We start from the raw sequence: 19,431 nt of genomic DNA on the forward strand, positions 1-19,431 counted from the left end.
TGAATGTCACTATAGCTGCTACTGGAAAATTTCATCGCACTACCATGTATTCATGTAAACTGCCATTATTCATGTGGATACTTTTGGAGATTTTTTATTAAAAAAAAAAAAAAAAAAAATCCCATTTATCTCATTGTCGGCTTTTTCCGACCCGATCATTTAAACGTCATTCTAAATCGAAAGTCGATCGTGTAGGGCTGGGTCGCTAACAGCTACTTCGTCACCATCAGCAACAAGATCTTTTAATTTCTGTTTCAAATTCGGTCTTGTGTGCTCCTCCAACTGTCGGGGAACACGCTGATAAAGCATCTTCGCCTCTGATCTCAAACTGGGAGATTTGAGTTGGGCTTCCGGTAATTCTCCTAGAGATAGTATAAAATCTTCCAAAGTCGATTCGGGATCTACTATAAGAGGCTTCGCCAAATCGCCACACACAGGGCAATCGCTCTTCTGTTCGGCGGCGAACGTGTAGGTGTAGACACCTTCTTCGCCGGCGTACATCATATAGTTCTCTAAGTAAGGGTTGCAGGACGTCGCAATCTTCAGCGCTTCCGAGGTGCAGGCAGCTGCGATCACAGCGTTTGTAGAAGCGATTGCGGGGATAATGTTTTTTACGACACCCTGAGTCATCGAGAAAGTCACGCCAGGGATATTGAATTTCTTCGCTCGTTCAAATGCCGTGTTATAAATCCATGTTATGTGCTCCATATCGTCGCCATCAAATTCTTCATCTTTACGATGTTCGCCCCATGCAATTTGATGCGCCCATTCAATGCAGTGTTGTGGCTGTCGAGGAATCGTCGCGATGGTGCACAATGGCACTGCGGCCCGGGGTGCATGCATGTCGAGTTGGCACTCGATACAAGAAGAGAGTGTAGGAAGAATAACTCGAGCTTGTCCCTTGAAGCCTTTATGATCATTTTAACATTAACTCTTAAACCAAGCTATTGATTGCAGCTTGATATTTGAGATTAGGGCGGCTCCAGCAATACGCACCTTCTGATCCACCATCGATCAACGGTTTCAAGCTCTCCAGATTCTCACCATCCACCATCCCAACCAGCATTGAATTTATCCAGCGCCGTGCTTCAACACTGTCAAGCCCACAGACAATCATTTTGAATTGCATGTAATAACTTTGATCCTTGTCCTGGATTTTGCCAACGTAGGGAGTAATCTTGACGCCTTTCACCCTTCGCTCCACGAAAGCAGCTGCCACTTCAGCTTTAGGCTTTCCAACATCACTTTGGCGGAACAAAAATTGCCGATTCAAATTTGATATATCGATAGTATCTGGGAAAGAGTTACTATCATTTCACTTGACTAAACTTCACGAACTCGCTGGAACAAACCCATATCAATGACATGAATATCTTTAAATCCAGATAGGGCCAAGTTCTTCAGGATTTCACATCCCAACCCTCCAGCTCCTCTGAGTTGCTGTTAGCACATGGGACTGGTAAATATGGATATGTCCACTTACATCACTCTATTACAATGATTAGCACCCTTCTGCAATGCTATAGTCTGATGATTATTAACCACTTACAGAATTTTAGAAGTTTCGAGATCAGTGATTGTTTCTGGGCCGGGCACCCAATCCGGATCACAAAAAGGCCCGGGGCGAGTGAGCATTCTGTAGAGGGTCTTCCTACACGGATGTTAGTAAGGAACCAGGCCAATAAAAATTGAATTCCAGGACCTACCAGCGCTGGGGCTCCCGACGAGGAGAGATGCTAGAAGCAGACATATTGGGACGTAATATTAGACCGCTGAAGTAATTACAAGAACCCTAATGGATAAATGGGTATCAGAAACTACTGAGAAAGTAATTATCTACGCAAGCAGTGGGTCTCGTAGTTGGTTTGCAAATGTAAGATTATAGGAACGATTGTTGTAGTGCAGGTGAAATCAGTTTTCATGCTTGATCGGTTAAGATGGAGGCTGTATTTATTTTCCTCACCCTATGGACAATCTATTGATCGTTGCTCGTTGCTCGCCGGGTTACAGTTGAATGTGGTTTATTAAAAGTTGGATGTGGTTTAAAAAAAGTGGGTCTGAAAATAAAACCATGCTCAGCTCTCACTCCCTCACTAAAATGTATACACACTAAACATCTTTTACACATTTTCATTATATTATTAATCAGCTCTCATTTAGTCCTTCTACTTTCAACATCTGAAACACTTCAATATCTGAAAAGCAGTTATAAGCTAGAATTAGTGATTAATATTAATTAAGAGATAGAACTTTGAGAAATAAGATAAAATCACTGTGCCCAATGCATTTGAAAATGTGTGAGATATGTATGAGACATGACTAGTGTATGTAGTTTTAATGGGGGGTTTGACATGGTTTATGATCAAAACCACGCCGAAGGTTATTCCAACCCGAAAAATTAACCATGTTCAACTTTTTATTAACCACATTCAACTGTACACCCATTTTTGGGCTGACGGAGATGGAAGGTTGTAACAATCCGGTGGTCACGTGGTATTCTGGCATAGGGACCTCGGGAGTTTTCACGGTGCAGTGTGCTAGTCCGGAATAGGAAGCCCAGAATTCCAACCTTAGAGCTATTAAACTAGCGCCGTATACAGTACACGAGTTCTTATCTCCCTTTTTGATTCACTATTTTTTGGAATGTGAATTTTAGGTCATGGATGAACTTCTTACTGCTGTCAAGGCGGTTGAGAACCGCGAGGAGCTGTCTGTTTCAAAACCACCTCGGACCAGTGTTCCCACAAAAGAAGAGAAGTGCTCGAGTCACCCAAGTACAATAAATTCTCTAGAAGAAGTCCTACACACCCTTAAGTCATCTCCAGACAAACGCCGTGTTGTTCAAGTCTTAGGCTTTCTTGATCCCGCTCAAGGGCTCGGGGGTGGTTTCAATATAACTGCTCCAACCGCCCAAGCAGCTCAAATTTTGCACATTGTGATCACAACTACCATTCCCGACCATTGGGGCGGTCTAGGAGATGAAGATTCCCCAGCGCCAGAAGGCGACCACAAACCAAAACCAAAGGCAGCATTGCTAAGATGTTTGAGCAGTTTGGCGGGTATTGGAGCTCTGGTAGCTCATCTTCGCTCGTTACTTTCCAAACAAGACTCCTTGCCAAGTGAAAAGCGCTCGGGTAACAAGATAGTTATTCAAGATTTAATAACCGTTTTGTCGTTAGTTTTAAAACCTCCCGACTTGCTGTTCAACTTGTATGTGAATATTTCGAGCAATATTGAGCGGCCAGCCCAGAGGCAAATCATGTGGAAAGAGCTTATTTCACTCCTTGCTGCGGGAAAGGTGTTATCAGTCGCCGCCGAAAGTCTTCTTACTATTAAAGATATCAAGCTGCCTGGTTCGATTCACTGGATTGGGGATGGAAACATGTATGCATCGTGGCTTGGCCGGTGTATTTCCCGAATGGCTTCTAAGGTCCAATCAACAGATTTAGATTGTTGGAATTATTTGGCCCAGTTCGTGGGTAGATCGCTGAGTCTTGGATATCCCGGTATATTGCCTACTCCAAGGATAATTAATGTAGATGGAATTGCTAAAAATTGTTACATTCAGCCCAGGTTGTCAGCGAAATATATAACACCCTATTACTTCAAGAGGATACCTCACCGGACCGGTTTGGTATTCTCTTAGACAACCTTCGACGTCACGATCAACTGTTATTATTCAAATCTCTACTTCATGATTTGGAAATAAGATTTCTTGCTCCTTCTCCTAGTGTGTTGCAGAGTCCACTGAACAAATCCAAGGCTGTCAGCGGAGTCTCAGCTGTTGTAGCGACAATAGTTCGTGACCGCGGCTTTCTGAAATCTCAGTTGAGCGAATGGCTCGTAACAGGATCCGAAATAAATATAAAGGGCATTGATTTTCGCCGAGCACTTTTGGCATCGTTTGGGAACCAGCAAGGTGGGCTCTCAGGACAGATATTATCTCTCTACATTATCCACGCTAACTCAAAATATTAGAACCGATACTGGAGATACTGAGAAGGGCTCTAGATATATTTGGCGATCAACTATATATAAAGCACACACCAACACGTGGACAGGAAGGTAGAGTATTTTATCCTCGAAAACGAGTGCACTTTTGTCTCCAAATGTTGACACCATGGCAGCGAATACCCAGATTATCCTTTTGACCGCCGGATACGCCCATCGACTATGTCCACATCAACTCCGCTCTATCACGCAGTCGGGAACTTACCTAACAGCGATATCCAATCGACTGGCGGCCTCTTCACCTCGGACTCGCTACCTTGAGAATGATAGTCGGCATTTCATTATCAAAGCTAGTTGATCCCGCAGATAAGGCAATGAAATTCGACCTTGAGCAAATGGAGAGCGAAGAAGCACTGTGGTATATGAACTTGACAAATGTAAAAGATGAAGTCGGTTCTATCAGCGACTTGAAGCATAAAATCTCTCCATATGCTCCAAAGAAATCAAAACATCAAGGGCGGAAGGCTCCACAAGTTGATCAGCCAAAATCAAGTCAGGAGACATCGAAAGTTCTTTCTGTTGAAGAAGTGTCTGAGGAGTCAGATGGCGACTTCTTATCTTACGAAAAGCCAGATACGGACGCTTCGGATTCCGAAGAGGATCCAACACTAATCAACCGGTCAAAACCCAACTCTCCAGTGTATGTATTCCAACTTTCATAGCTTTGCCTTCATTTTTAACCATTGGATGCTGATGTATTATATAGATATATACGGGACTTATTAGCTTGCTTGCAGGATACAGGTAATGCAGAACGATATAACTTGGGAATATCAACTGCACCAACGTTAATACGTCGCAAAGCGTCATTTGGCACCGAAGTTGCAGAGAACTCTGAGGCGCTGGCATTTACTCTTGCGGGTCTACAAGATAAATATAATCTGCCAAAGTTTCAGGAGTACAAGTTACAGAGCCAAATTGCATTACTCGTTGCCTACCCACTTACTATGGGTCGGTGGTTCGTGCATACGCTTTTCAACGCCGACTTGTCTCAAAGTCAGCAATCAACGATACTTGTCGCGCTTGGTTTGAGTTCCCGCGAACTGGCGGGGTTTGGGAAAGAAGACTCAGATGCTATGAGCCTCCCTCCCGCTGCGAACTCTTCGTTCCCGTCAAAGCGTCTACCTTCCAGTCTAGCAAATACCTACGGTGACATGAACAGCCCTATCGACGCTATATCAAAAAAGCTTTCGCAAGCAACCTTAAAGCCTTTAGCGCTCCATGCTGCGGAGTCGTTGACCGGACCCAATGCTCTCAAGGTCCGAACATTCTCATCCCGTATGGAAGTGGAGAAAAGGAAGCAGCAGAGAGAGCAGCAGAGACGGCAGAAAGCGATTCCTAAAGACCTTCACAGAATTCTTTCCGATGGCTTCTTTTTTCCCCTTACTAATGCTTTTGGAGTCTCCACTTACTTGACCTCGTAAGTCAGAATTCATTGCTAATTCCCCGACATAGACATAATCCTCATCCTCCTCTCATTAGAATCCCCGGGTGTCTAATTGCTTATCGTTTCAGGTCCAGTAACGTTCACAACCCGCAACTCCTCCAGCTCTTTGTCCAAACTGTTTTCCTCATTCTCTCAACTCTGGGCCCAAACTCTCCCAATCTAGCCGCGCTTACGCACGAAGCTCTTGCGCTACTTATAACTCTACACAACCTACCAGTCGCCACCGAGCCTACAGTGCTCCGCGCAATTCTCGTTCTGTTCCTCGCGGTCGTAGATTTAAATATATCATCTGGCAATGTCGGTGAGGAGAGACTTGTTACTGAATTTGTAACGCAGGTGATGGAAATGCGTGAATGGGCTGATGCCATATTTGAGCGCTCGTCGAAAGAAGAGGAGGAAGTGAGGATGCTCTGTGCTGGTATAATGGTCAAACTTGGAGAGGTTATAGAGCGATACCAAGGCCGATTATTGGGAACGAATCTTGGGTTTGGATATTAATATATTCACTGTATTTTGCACAGGTTTCCAGTATTTCCAGTACATGTATTTATGCATATACTTTCCGGAATTACAGGGTTCAAAAGAGGGCTTCTCAAGGTGGTACCTGATCGGTCAAAGAGTCTCTCAACGCACTCCACCCTTCTCTGAAATTGGTGGGCCAATAAATGCTACCCGCACGACTTGTACCGACTAGTTTTCTGAACCAAAAATGCGAACGCGGTTCAATAGTCTTCATTATACTGTATTTAAATAGGCTGAAACGGAAAAAGGTTAAAGTCACGCCAGCTAGTGGTATAATTCTATGTCGATGACTTAGTAAATCCCTTCGTTTCAATCGCCACCTTCAACATCCGATTCCCGCTGATAATTCCCGTTGTACAAATTATAATCCGTCTTCGCGCCGATTCTTTGCTTGCAATAAATCTCAGCGCAGCAATCTCAGTAAACGTAATCCCGCCAAGGAAAAACACAAAAACCGTCTTTATGCCTCCTGTCCCCGAGAGTGTTTGCCTCGCCCTCACAGCCTTCTCATCACCCTTTTGGACGATGTTCAGCGTGGAACCTCGTGCACTTTTCACGATTTCTTCGAATCCTAACCAGCCAGGGGATGAAACGTTTGCAGAAGCTCCTGCAGCGGATGCGGGGAGGCCTTTCGTGAGGGATATAATATATGGTTTCTGCAAGACGCACTGTACAAGGCGTACGCTGAGCGGCGCATAGCCACTGTAGACGTACGCGACATCATCCGGATCCTGCTCGTTCACTTCATCGACAATGAGTCTCAGACTCTTGCGAAGGTGGTTATAGTTGGATTTCAAACCCGCCGGGCCACCTCCAGTCGGGAGAAGCATAGCCGTTGCAGACGATCGTGCCTGAAGCAACTCCATCTTCTCAAGGGCATGGAATGTTAGGAGATGCTGGTATCCATATGCTTGCAATATCTGCTTTCTGAAGTTTTCTAAATCCCTAGGTCGAAGACCGCCATTCATGCAGGACTCAAGGCATAACAATCGGAGAACAGTATTTAGAGGAACATCGCGTGCAATTAGTTCTTCGATGATGTGATGCTGATATGTTGGGTCCGAGCCCGCTGCTATGTTTTGCTGAACTTCGAGCGCCTTTCTGAAAATGTCAGAAAGGGTTTGACGCATGATTTCTTCTGCCATGTTCGTGTGGACTTTAAGGCTAGTGTGTTCTGCTTGGTAGGCGGGTAATTTGTTGACAAATTCTCTCAGTTCAGTGGTTGACTTGGCTACATGACGACTTTCATAGTCGCTCTCAAGCCGGCGGGCTATTTTATTCAAAAGACCTCCGACGATAGCAAAGTTTGCATTACGAAGCTGACCGAATAATTGATCGGACGAGTCAAGTTGTATTTTTCGTTTTAAGCCCTGTTTCGCAGCGGCTGATGATGTGCCAGAGGACGTTACTTGAGAAGACGAGGGCGTGAGAGCAGAAGGGCCAATGACCATGGAGTCGACCTCTGTTTGGTTATTTGCGATTTCAAAAAATTCATCAACGAGACCTTCGTATGTGAGCTGGGTAAGTAGGGGAGTTGCGAAATCCACATCTCGATCGATAACTATCAAACTCTCTATCGTTGAGCTAACCATGAGCCCTCTCCCGGATCCATCATTCAATCCAGAGGTTTCTTCAACATCCAGTTCCTTCCTCATTCGCAGTAGTTGATCTGCTAGCCTCCTTGCATTGTCTCCCTTTCCAACAATACGGGGAAAGAAACCATGACGTAGCTGCAGATTCATTAATGCCTTGGCAGAAAGATAAACTGGACCTGGGTCCTTGTGCTATACTATGTTAGCTTGAAAGAAAACCCCCAAGATAGAGAAAGGTATTTCATACCAAATAGAGGTCCGGGAATGCATCACCTAACTCTAAGGAGAGAATATCACTTTCCAAAGGTAGAAAATAAAGAGGAAATTCCGTGATATTGACATCTCCTATAATACCCTCGTCTTCTAAAATCTGATTACAAACAAGAGTACGGCGCGGGACCCAAAATATGGAGAATTCATGTTCGACAGTTCCATTTCGTTGAAGCTTTTTTATTTGTTCTAACAAGTATGTTAGCACATTATGATGGCTATCAACGAGATGAAAAAAGCAAAGAAAATGCCAAAGGGATGTGCTAGGATATTGATTTATATAGGGGACAAGACTGGCAATGGGAAGTGAGAATGAATAAATTCCCCAAAGCCTCATGTTATTGCCCCCGCAACGTTTTCCCATGCAACAGTAACAAAATCAAACAAGAGTGAATATACACATAAGAAGCGGAAAAGGCAAGAGCCAAGAAAAATTGGCACGAACATATCACATAAGATAATCATACCAGCCGTAGATTGTACCTGGGCAGGCTTTTCAGCATGCACGAGAAAGACAATGTTTTTCTGGGAAGAATCGGCATTCCCATTTTCAAGTAGGAAAACTCGGTCTACTCCGTACTCTTGAAGAACAGAGAACTTAACGAATAAGCCAACGGGACCAGCCAGGTCCTTGCTTATCACAAGGTTTTTTTTGCCTCGAACCTGAACATAACATCAGCATAACTTTGGTAGCTGGGCTTAAAAGGGCTTTAAAAAGTTCCCCTACTCACACCTTCAAGAAGATTCAACAGATCCCTCCGAGCTTTCTCTCGTATATACTCGGATTCTGACCCAGGATCAGGAGCCATGGTGCAGAGCAGCGAGAACCAGAGATATTGATGTAAACAAAGCACCGCTGTCTGCTGTTGGTTGAGGTTGGAGCTCCTAGCCATGAAAGGGAGCCATATAACGCTAGCTCTATTTGTATTGAGTCACAAACTCAAATCAGCCACCCCTCCTATCATCACGTGACTTAATGCAACAACGCCACATCCCCAACCTGAGACTTCAACCTCCATTCTCCCATTATGCCCTCTTGCCTCTCATTAATATTCCCAAGATTTAAAAAGAAATTGTTAGAATAATAGCCCCTTAGTTTTTTGTTCCAGTTGGTGTCTACGTTATGAAGAAATTCGGCTTTGGAAGCAAGAAAAGTGAGGGTGCAGATGAGGATAGCAACCGCTCAGCTCTTTTTGGGTCTAAATCCAAGAATAAAAATCCGACTCCGTCGTCAAATCCGTATGCGCAGCCTCAGCAGTCAGCCGATCCGTATAGCCAAGGACGTGGACGCGGTGGACAGACTGAAGTGGGCGGATATGTACCCCCTTCAAATCAAGGACGTCCTGGCATGAAACCTCCAGCCAGCCAGGGATATGGTGCACCTAGAAACCCTTACGAGAATCTTGATAATAAATACGGTCGGAGTAATGGTGGTTATGCACCTGGAGGACCCGGATACCAAAGTGGGTATGGAGGAGACAGGTATGGAGGTGATACTTCCACTCCGGGCCCACAATCTAGATATGGGCCTGGTGGCTATGGTGGACTTGGGAGAGCCGACCCAAACGATACAGCGTCCGTTGATGATAATAGAGATGCTCTTCTAGGAGATGCACGGGCACGGCAACAAGAACGACGTTACAACCCTGCTCTGCAAGATGTCCCACAAGGTGGTGTCAGTGGTGCTAGTGCTGATGGATCCAATACCACTTATGCCCCGACTTACCAGGAGAGGCAACTCACAGCAGAGGAAGAAGAAGAAGAAGACATCCAAGCGATGAAACATGAAATTCGAATGATAAAACAACAGGATGTTTCTTCTACCCGCAATGCTCTTCGTGCCGCCTTAGAAGCAGAAGCGACAGGCCGTGACACCCTCCTTCGTCTTGGTGCTCAAGGAGAACGAATTCATAATACAGAAAAAAACCTTGACCTGGCCTCAAACCAAAACAAAATTGCAGATGAAAGATCCCGGGAATTAAAAAAGCTAAACAAAAGCATGTTCGCCATGCATGTCTCTAATCCATTCACAGGCGAACAACGACGGCGTGCTCGTGACGAGGCCATCATTGATCGTCACCATGAAGAACGCCTTCAGCGAGAGGCTACTCGACAAGCCACATTCCGGACAGAGCAACGTATGGATGAGACCTTCAAAACCCTATCAAAGAAAGCTGCCGGTGGCCCACAGAAACAAACAAACCTTGCAGACAGGTCCAAATACCAGTTTGAAGCTGACAGTGAAGATGACGAAATGGAAAATGAGATCGAGTCCAATCTTACTGCGATCGAAGGTGTTACTGGCAGGTTGAACCTTCTTGCTCAGGCCCAAGGTAGGGAGATTGAGCAGCAGAATGCCGATTTGGGCCGAATCATAGGCAAGGTACATTACTTTTCCCTCCCGAATTATACACGAACCCATATCTCATAGATGTGTACTAACCGATAAACCCGCAGAGTGACCATGTGGACGATCAGATCGTCATGAATAGCGCCCGACTTGGTCGTATTCGTTGAGCATCGCAGAACCTACTATCCTTCTACTCCTCTAGTAGATCTATCTTTATTAAAGTAGCGCCTTGATGTTTGCTAGATCCTCTATGCTTTACCCATCGCAAAATATCTCTTTCAATATCCCTTCATAACAGTAATGCCCCGCAGTCCATACCCAACAAGTTTTTTGTCAGCTTTTCTGCCATTGCCGTCTGTTCGTTTGTTTTGTCGAGTGATGTCAGACCTCTCCTGCGTTGATCGTAGATGCTAATACGATAGATTCTTCTATTTTAGTGCCTTGTTTTTTATCAGAGTAGATTCAATCCATATCATCTATTTTTTTCCGCTCATATGTAGTTGAGCACCCTTATTGTTTACGAGATGGAGATGTAATTACTGACTATTGAAGATAGATGAAAAAATCTTACTCTATACAGACATTGAGTGAGAGCTTGTTGGTGGTATGGTGGATTACGTAAATGATATCTTGGCAGAGTTGAGCATATGCAATCAAAATGTCTTGGCAAAAATCTTCATGCAACAGCCATTGGACTCATGACAACAGGAAAATCTTGGGACAAAAACAGAGACAGAGAAGATTTGATCTTACCTGATATTGGAATACCTATAAAGCGGCGGAAGCCATTTTCCAGGGAAGGATGATAAGACCAAAACTAGCCACGAATATCCTTCAAGCTGCCCACTCCATAGGCCTCAGCCATCGAGCTACATTCCATCCTGCTCCTACCTGCCGCCTCCTCCGCCGAACGCTCACCTCCGCATCACGCCTGCACTCAGGCCCCCTCCTGAGCCGGCGAGCAGACCGCGAGCTCCCTTCGATAAAGTCAGGTCGAACATGGCTCCGCACCTTGCCAATTTTCTTCGTTGTTGTTGGCGCCTCCATGCTAGGAATATTCAATTACCAGAAATCCTCATCCAGCATAGTCAATAGCACCCTCTATGCGTTGCGAGTGTCGCCTAAGGGAAGAGAGCTTCTAGGCGATGAGATATACTTTGCACAGAAAATCCCATGGATTAGTGGGGAGATGAATCAGTTGCATGGGCGAATTGACATCTCATTTTGGGTTAAAGGGACAAAAGGCAAGGCGAAGATGAGATTCCAGAGTACCAGAGATGGCAGGAATGGTTATGTAAGTAGAGTGCTTTATGTTTTATCCATCCTTTGACACATTTTTTTCAAAAGGGATCAAATGCTAATCATTAGCCTTGCTGTTCTAGTTTCAAACCAATAACTGGAGTCTTACATTGGAAGATGGCACAATAGTCTCACTATTGGATGCATCTCAAGGAGATCCTTTTCGATCTGTGATGTCTGGAGACAGTACTACTGATTTGAAGACATCGATATGAAAAGAAAAAAATGTAGCCGAATATCTACAATTGGTACGATATGTTTCACAGTCTCAGTAGCCTAAACACTATCATTTCCCAAGTGAAGCTCACGAACGAGTGCAGGTAAATACGTATATCAAGGATATTTTCCCCGTGCATAATTGAAGTTTTTTTGACAACGAAAGCCAGGGGTAGAAGCGCTGTTGCAGACCACCTCCTTGTGCGTATCCAAGATATAGGTCCTGTCCTTTAGATGTCTTTACTTATTGTGTCCTGTTTGCCGTGATCGCTGTTGTCGTTCGGGCTTGACATGACATTGGTTGTTTCGTTGGGCTGAAAGGATATCAGGAGGTTTTGCCTTTCCGAAAATCGAAGGGCTTCCTGAATGAGGGCGGCGAATTCTGTACTATCATACCGGTTTCGATACAACTGCACGGCTTCCGCGTATTACCATAAATGCTGTTTATGGTCGAATGCATTTAAACCTAGTGGTAAAGCAGTGTATGCGACACTTTAAAAGTTCATCGTATAGTTGGCGCAAGTCTATTGAATGTAAAATAGCACCATCCATCACGATGAAATCAATTGTAGAAGCAGGGAAGCCAAACGTGTGCGCTGATGAGAAGAATGTCGCTCCACACAATGCAAGAGTAGTCGTGTAACACTTCTCGTGATACCAAATGCCGCAATTTATAGTTCGTCCTTAATTCCTTCTAGTTGTTTATGATAAGTTTCTGCGATAAACATTTGATGCGTCTTAATGTTGATGTAATAGTGCCACTCGAGAAGTACTAATTAATAGGTATCTGTTATCCTTCGTCGATAGTCTACGGAAAAGAGTGCTCACCAAGAAACTCATAAATGTCAAATTAGAATAAAAGGGTACAGATTCATGAACGCTGCAAGCCATTCGAGCCCCTCTTCCACGGGTGTTGTGCGAAGAATCCCAAGTGCGAACTTGTTGGAAAAAACTATATAGTTGATAACGGTTGGAGTTGCCGGGATGAGGAGTTTGGAAATCCAGAGTTCATCTTCATCTTTTGTGATCCGCAATATCGAGTGACGGAATAATATTGCCCGACAAACCAAGTGGGAAAAGTAGAGGAAGGGACGGGTCTGATCAGGCTGATTCCTCTGAAGCAATTATGCCAAAGACAGAGACCCCGATTCCGAGATGCGAGACATATTTCCTGGAGCGATCCCCAGGCTCTATGAAATGATTAGCCTCACATTCGAATTTTAATTTGATATCTATCGTGAGCGTTTAGAAATGTATTATTCAACACTTGAGAATATCTACCTCCAAGCAAACAAACCACTGGCGTCAGTAGCACACCAAGATTGGATATTGAGTTCATGCAATCCAAACGATAATCCATTTGGCAGGCATACTGTCGATTTGTGGTGTCGCAGCACTGGCCCAAAACTCCCCCAGCTTGCAGGAATGAGGAGCATATACGGGAAATAATCAAGGATCAAAGGCCATTGAAGCTAATTTGTAACCTCCCACATCCCGTCCTGATAGGATCTCGGCCTTTCGCAGATGGGTGGCATACGAATGTTCGCCAGCACAAGCTTGCCGAGTGCGTTCCTTGAATCCAGCTTTGGCCCTCTTAGCGCTATGACAGCTTGCTCCTCGATCATGTTTATTATTCCTGATGAAGGGCGGAAAATAATTGACCATGCACCCTCTCTCAGCCCTCGTAGGGTAAGCCGGCTCCTGTTCTGTGACGCAAACATGGTTAGGGAGAGATGCCGGGGAGGGGGAAAAAGGGGAAGCAACACATTTATCCCGTGTATCAATATTGAACTAAGCCACATTCATGGGCTGGAAACGTATTGATTTAAATATGTCTTAGCCATGAAGGTTGATGGATGTAGTATGTATAAATGGTTGTATTGTCCGTGTGCACAGTTCTTCTCGTAATCAAGATACGTATCGATAGGGTATGCAAACAGGCACACTCGCCACAGTATTGCTTAGCGTTAATGATTGCTTTCCTCTCTCTTTTGGGCGCTGGAAGATTGCGACCAGTATAGATGATTCGAGTGATGGTGGAATTTCTGTAAACTTTCCTCTGGTCAGGTAACTCTAGCGGGCCGAAAAAGTTTCCGAACAATGCGTTTTGTATAACACTATAACCATGGAACAATTAAGAATAAGACTTCGTATGATTATGTTATTATTAAATAAAGCCAATGTTCTTGGAAGTCCTGTGGGGAAAAATAACATAAATCCATTTATGAAACTCGAGTACAGGTATCAGTCAAGAGACGGAGAGAGGACAGTAGAATCAAAGGAGGCAGGGGGTGGGAAAGCATATATGATATCATGAGATAACAATATCCACCAATAAAAATTAGACAATTAAAATTTAAATAGGTATAGATATATATGTATGTATCAACGAGCGAAAGAAAAGTTGTAGAAAATATTCGAGAAAAATTAAGCCGCGAGGGATATATTAAGGGAAACAATGCAATAATCAATCAACATGTGCCGTATGGGGAATATCGCAACGAGGCAAACAGAGAAGCAAATAGTAAAAATGTTTGATATAAAAATGACGTCAAATGCAAAAGGCAACTAGAAGGAGAAGCCCCTCGTTTAACCCCTAGGTCATCTCTGTGCCATCGAGTAAGTGGCACCGTGTTCGAGTGATGAATGACGCCCGGCAGCCTTCCCGCTGCAAGGGACGAGAGCAAACATCCTGGTCAGGACCAGGGTGGTAATTAAAACATGGAAAATAACGAAGGGCGTCAGGAAGGTTAAAAGTGAACAACATACTAGGAGTAAAAGAAAAAGAAAGTGAGGCCAGAACCAGGGGCGATGGAATATAATAGGAATGTCCCAAATTATGATAAAAAGATCGACAAAATGATCAACATCAAAAGAAGATAAAAAAAAAATAAAAAATAAAAAAATAAAAATAAATAAAAATAAACCCAAGAACTGCAACAATGATAAGAAGGGATATATAGCAACTAATCATCACCGTGGTATCAATGAGAACGATGGGGGAAATAACCTTGGAACGAAGCCAGACACACGTGCCAAAACGCAGTGAAATCAAACGAAGTACAAAACAAATGACGCAACAGGGTGAAAAAAAGCAAATGCATGAGAGAAGCGACCGGCCCCTAGTCTAGCGAGGGTATATATAAAGTGTGATAAGAAGGGGAAAATAGGAAAAAAGGAAGAAAAACTTATGAAGCCGTACAGTCCCCCGGATGTTGATGAAAAAATAAAGTGAGCGCCTCTACCGTCAAAAAAAATGAAACAGGAAAAGGAAAATGGATGAAGGAAAAAGCAGGAGCTCCCCTGTACAATCGGGTGAAAAATCCCCCCAACCTATTCCACCTATACCATCCGAACAAAACAATTTTTCCTCACTGGGGAGGGTATCTTTTGAATTTTCCAGCCGTGAAACAACTTCGAATCCACAACTACTCGTGCTGGGTGAGAAAAGAAAAAGGGGATAATTTTTTTCAAAAAAAAAAAAAAAAAAAAAAAAAAAAAACATTATAATACAAGGCATTATACGATTTGGGGTAGAAAAACGGAAAAGTGGAAAAGTTTCCCTGCAAAATTATCATATGGCAATGTGGAAGCCACGATAATTGTCGAGTGGGAGGCGTAGTTGGGTAAACAAACTAAAAATAAAGAAAATTAGAATAAAATTATGGATTAAAGGCCCAACTTGGTGTCGATTCCCCCCCCTCCCCCGGGCAAGCATGTTTGGGGTGGTGGCCTTGCCGCAGCAAGGACCAAGTAAAGATGTCATTAAGAAAGTCGATGAAAGTTTTTAAGATGGAATAGGACGAATGCGCAGAGTAAACCCATATGACAGGGGTTGACTTGGCATTTGTCGTGAGGAAAGATTTCACTCTTCTTGCTGCTCAGGAGAGCCTGACTCCTTTTCGCCCTTGTGGACTTTGTTGTGTCGACGGAGATTCGACACCACAGAGAAGTGACGCCCACAACCTGGGAATTCACACGGGAATGCTGTTGGACAGAAAAGTGGCGATGTCAGTACTTGATTTGTTGATTTATTTATTTTCCCACGGCATACTTGCAACGTTTGCCTGGATACATAGAGTAGATCTGGTTGGACTCACGTTTTTCACCCGTGTGACTGTACATGTGAGTCTGCAAGGAGGAAGGGCGGGTGAATCTTTTATCGCAGACTTTACACTTGTGCTTCTTCTGAGTGTTTGACGGGACTTTTGAGCTGAACTGGCTCATCATTGACTGAGGCCCAGACATGGAACCGTGGATCAGGTTGGACGGTCGCGGGAGCGTTCGCGATGGCATACCATCATAAGATTCTGAAGTTGTGGAGCTGTAGTCGGTGACGGAAGAATCGACAGAGACAACTGACGCACTGTAATATGGATAATTGCCCGCAGACGAAATTGACGAGGCTGAAGAATGTGTCGCGGGGAATCCGTAGGCCTCTCTAGGTCCTCTAGCACTCTGAGAGCCATACATATTTCGCGGAGTTGCGAGATCTTGACTCAGGGCAACCATTCCACGGCTAGCATCTAAGGCATCTCCATATGTGGATGCCGGTTGTGGTTGCGATGGAACAGCTTGCGACGGAGGCTCGTTGCTGAATATCACGTTAGTAAAATTGCGCTTGATATCCCCCATTATCTATCTTCTTTTCTTCTATTAAAAGAACCCAGAATCTATAGGACAATCACTAAAAAGAAAGGGGGAGAAGAATTAGACTCACCCTTGAGGCATATTTCTTGAATTTGAGTGTTGGTGATGGTGTTGCTGTTGTTGCTGGTGCTGGTGTTGGTGCTGGTGCTGCAGTGATTGCGCATAGTCCATGGGCGGATAGTTAGCGGGAGTGAATGAAGTTATTGGCGATACCGAAGTATAGCCTTGGGCTTGATCAAAGGTAGTCCGTGGAATCTCTGGAGGCAGAACAATGATCTGTTCCGAACCAGGGTAAGTAGAAGCAGGGTTGTAATTACTGCTTGGGGAAATTGATGGCGCGGGCACCGGCACAGCTGAATATGGCATGGAGATAGCCGTAGGTCGAGAAACTTCCGCGCGCTTTACAGGGTGATTCAGTGCGACAGAGCTTGCGGGCATAGATGTAGGATAGATCGGCTGCGGAGGATGAGGGGATGAATGCGCTGCCCAAGGTTCATTGAATTGGGGCGTGCTGGGATGAACCTGACTGTGAAACGCATTGTCGTAGCCCATCCCACCGCCATACTGGCGGTTTCGGTTTTCGATGACCATAGTCATAGGGAAGGTTGGTGGTGGTGACAGTTGCCAAAATCACAAGGGTTCGAGATTCAGAAAATCGGCGGGTTTGAACGACAAGAAAATAGAAGGGATGCCAGAGGGCCGATCAATTGATCGGTCGAACTTCTTTTTTCTTGGTTTCTTTTTCTGCTTGTTGCTCTCCTCTCCTCACAGGCTTTGGCCCAGTTAAACACTCGGTACTATGTAGAGATCTAGCTCATGAGTGTTGGTATGTGTGTGTATCAATATATTATACTGGACTGCAAGAAGAAATGCAAGACTCGACAAGGCCAGTGTGTACTGTATGGATGTATGGATGTATGTAGGAAGCCGGCTCAGGAGAGTCTGGCTATGTAGGACCAGATGGGGGGACAGTTCGAGTGGTTCCTGATGTACAGCGCGCGGAGCAAAAGGATGAAAACGAGGTCAGATCAGAGGTCTGGGGAAAGGGGATCGGCGCAGTTAAGAAGAAAAACCAGCGTCCACGACTCCACGAGAGGAGCACAAGGAAGAGGTCGTACTGTGCAGGATAGTTACAAGGTACACGGCACAACGCCGCCGAAAAGATAGTTTAAGTACCTAGCGTATTCAGCACACCCACCTTGGCAGATAGGGCGGTATGTATCGCCGGCCGTATATGTAAGACCGGGTGTACTCCGTATGTCATTTGTATTCTGTACAGTAACTCGGGGCAGATCTCAACTGGGTTAATCGAAAGAAAGAGAGTATCAGATGGAGTGGAGCCCTCCTCTGCAGTAAGCAGGAAGATACGAAAAATTGGAAAATTATCCATAGCCATCCACACATTGTCATGGTGGCAGGAAGTACGGAGTATGTCCTCGGTCATTACGGAGTGCTAGTACTCTGTAGAGGAGTTAGGATGGCCTCCAATCTATGGGAGCAGGAGAAGAATAATGGAGCTCTCCTGCACTCCTCAATGGCAGATGGGAGAGGAATATTGCGTGTTGTTGACCTGGCCGAAGTCAAAAATATGGGATCAAGGAGCATCCAGGTACCAGCCAGTATAGCCAATATACAACACAACCCACACGAGCCAAATTCTTGGGCCGGTGGAGGAGTTGTTCCCAAACGAGCTCCGAGCGCGGGTTTCCACAAGTTTGCTCTCCAAGCTCGGCACTATTTAGCCCTCGTATCGGTATGTAAATAATAACACATTTAAATTACGTGATGTGGTAATTTGAAAAACATTATTTCAGCTTCCTAAAAAAAAAAATAGACCATGTAATTTTACCCGGTACAACTTGATCAGATTTTCTTCTTTCATACTACAGTGAATGCAAGATCTCAATTCAAACGCACGGAAAAAAAAAAAAAAGAAAAGATAAAAAAAAAAAAAAAAGAAAACCAGCCTCTAAGTTGCTATTCTTTTCTTTCCTCCCCGGACAATATGCAGGTTTTCTTCTTCATCTTGTTCTCCAAATTAACGCCGCTTCTTGAAATGCCCATAACAGTGGTCATTTTGGGTGGGAGTGGGGAGAAATATAAGTTTGCGGGATTGACCAAGGGCTGCCTGTCGTGGTTGGGCTAGCGTCACCGACGCGGGTTTCTTTTGGGGAAAGCTGTAGATCCTTACTTTGGTGGCTGAGAATTTAACGGCTCTACTCTACAGGATAGAGGGGGGGTGGGTGGGGTTCGTTGGCGGCGCCCCCATTCTGTCCGGGGCCTGGGATGCTTGCTTGGGGGAGCCACTGGTGAGGGTTAAGGAGGAGGATGATGTTGCTGATGATGATGCTGATAATGATGCTGATGATAGGGGTGCGCGGACGCTGCGTGAAGCTCGAATGCATTCCTTACCTTCTGCTCAGTCCCTCAGATTCGGAACGATCTTGGATGTTGTAAGTTTGCTGCCTTTTTACGTCTTGTGCTAGGATCCTACTAGCAACATCGAGTTGCTGCTATGTAAGCAACTCACCACAACGCAACGCGACAACACTGAACTGAGTGGTGAGCACTGGGGAGCACGCAGTTGAACAGCAAAAATTCAGGGGTATTTTCAAGTCACTCAATTTAGAAATGCTTATCCCAGCTCCCTTGCCCGTTGATTGCCGTGTTGCCTTGAATAGGTAAATGTGGAATTTTCGCTCGCTAACTACCCCTGTACTGGAGGAACAGCATGCCTTGTTGAATTCAAACAGCCGGCTGAGCAGCTCAGAGGGAAAGAGGGCTGTAGACCAACAATTCCCTTGATACTCTCCCGTCCCATTAGGTTGGAGTTGAAACAATGCATTTAGCATGGACGTCACCATACCCCATCTCAGGGCAATGCCATCCAAGTCTACCCCGTGCATCTCGCATAGACCATATGCCTGACGGTTGTTACTTTCAACGGGTGATGGCAGGAAAACGAGTTGGTAAAGGCGCAGTCGAAAGTGATAGTTTCGTAGATTGTCCCCTTTTCCAAGCCCAGTGCAAAATGCCCGACTGTCGATGGACATCTGGACCCTCCCGGGCTATCA

General features: G+C 44.8%; 5 protein-coding genes across 5 annotated transcripts; 2 read left to right on the plus strand and 3 right to left on the minus strand.

The window, feature by feature from the left end:
* Window positions 1-171: 171 nt before the first annotated feature.
* HCAG_04625 (hypothetical protein) lies at window positions 172-1,750 on the minus strand (the record flags this gene model as incomplete). The annotated part of the gene is made up of 5 exons (XM_001540735.1): window positions 172-908; window positions 997-1,293; window positions 1,353-1,432; window positions 1,550-1,651; window positions 1,707-1,750. The coding sequence occupies 5 exons, from the start codon at window positions 1,748-1,750 to the stop codon at window positions 172-174; spliced, it is 1,260 nt and encodes a 419-aa protein (XP_001540785.1).
* Window positions 1,751-2,315: 565 nt separating this feature from the next.
* On the plus strand, window positions 2,316-5,956 carry HCAG_04626 (predicted protein; the record flags this gene model as incomplete). The annotated part of the gene is made up of 6 exons (XM_001540736.1): window positions 2,316-2,324; window positions 2,657-3,506; window positions 3,569-3,919; window positions 4,318-4,651; window positions 4,718-5,431; window positions 5,494-5,956. The coding sequence occupies 6 exons, from the start codon at window positions 2,316-2,318 to the stop codon at window positions 5,954-5,956; spliced, it is 2,721 nt and encodes a 906-aa protein (XP_001540786.1).
* Window positions 5,957-6,258: 302 nt separating this feature from the next.
* Window positions 6,259-8,651, minus strand: HCAG_04627 (hypothetical protein; the record flags this gene model as incomplete). The annotated part of the gene is made up of 4 exons (XM_001540737.1): window positions 6,259-7,764; window positions 7,820-8,031; window positions 8,310-8,505; window positions 8,574-8,651. The coding sequence occupies 4 exons, from the start codon at window positions 8,649-8,651 to the stop codon at window positions 6,259-6,261; spliced, it is 1,992 nt and encodes a 663-aa protein (XP_001540787.1).
* A 314-nt stretch (window positions 8,652-8,965) lies between these two features.
* Window positions 8,966-10,359, plus strand: HCAG_04628 (predicted protein; the record flags this gene model as incomplete). The annotated part of the gene is made up of 3 exons (XM_001540738.1): window positions 8,966-9,324; window positions 9,364-10,225; window positions 10,300-10,359. 3 exons carry the CDS (start codon window positions 8,966-8,968, stop codon window positions 10,357-10,359), a joined length of 1,281 nt encoding a protein of 426 aa, XP_001540788.1.
* Window positions 10,360-15,742: 5,383 nt separating this feature from the next.
* On the minus strand, window positions 15,743-16,954 carry HCAG_04629 (conserved hypothetical protein; the record flags this gene model as incomplete). Its single annotated transcript, XM_001540739.1, has 3 exons — window positions 15,743-15,774; window positions 15,808-16,301; window positions 16,428-16,954. 3 exons carry the CDS (start codon window positions 16,952-16,954, stop codon window positions 15,743-15,745), a joined length of 1,053 nt encoding a protein of 350 aa, XP_001540789.1.
* Between the last annotated feature and the right edge of the window lie 2,477 nt (window positions 16,955-19,431).

The sequence above is a fragment of the Histoplasma capsulatum genome, genomic scaffold (assembly GCF_000149585.1).
Source record: "Histoplasma capsulatum NAm1 scaffold_4 genomic scaffold, whole genome shotgun sequence".
NCBI classification, from domain to species: Eukaryota; Fungi; Ascomycota; class Eurotiomycetes; order Onygenales; family Ajellomycetaceae; genus Histoplasma; species Histoplasma mississippiense.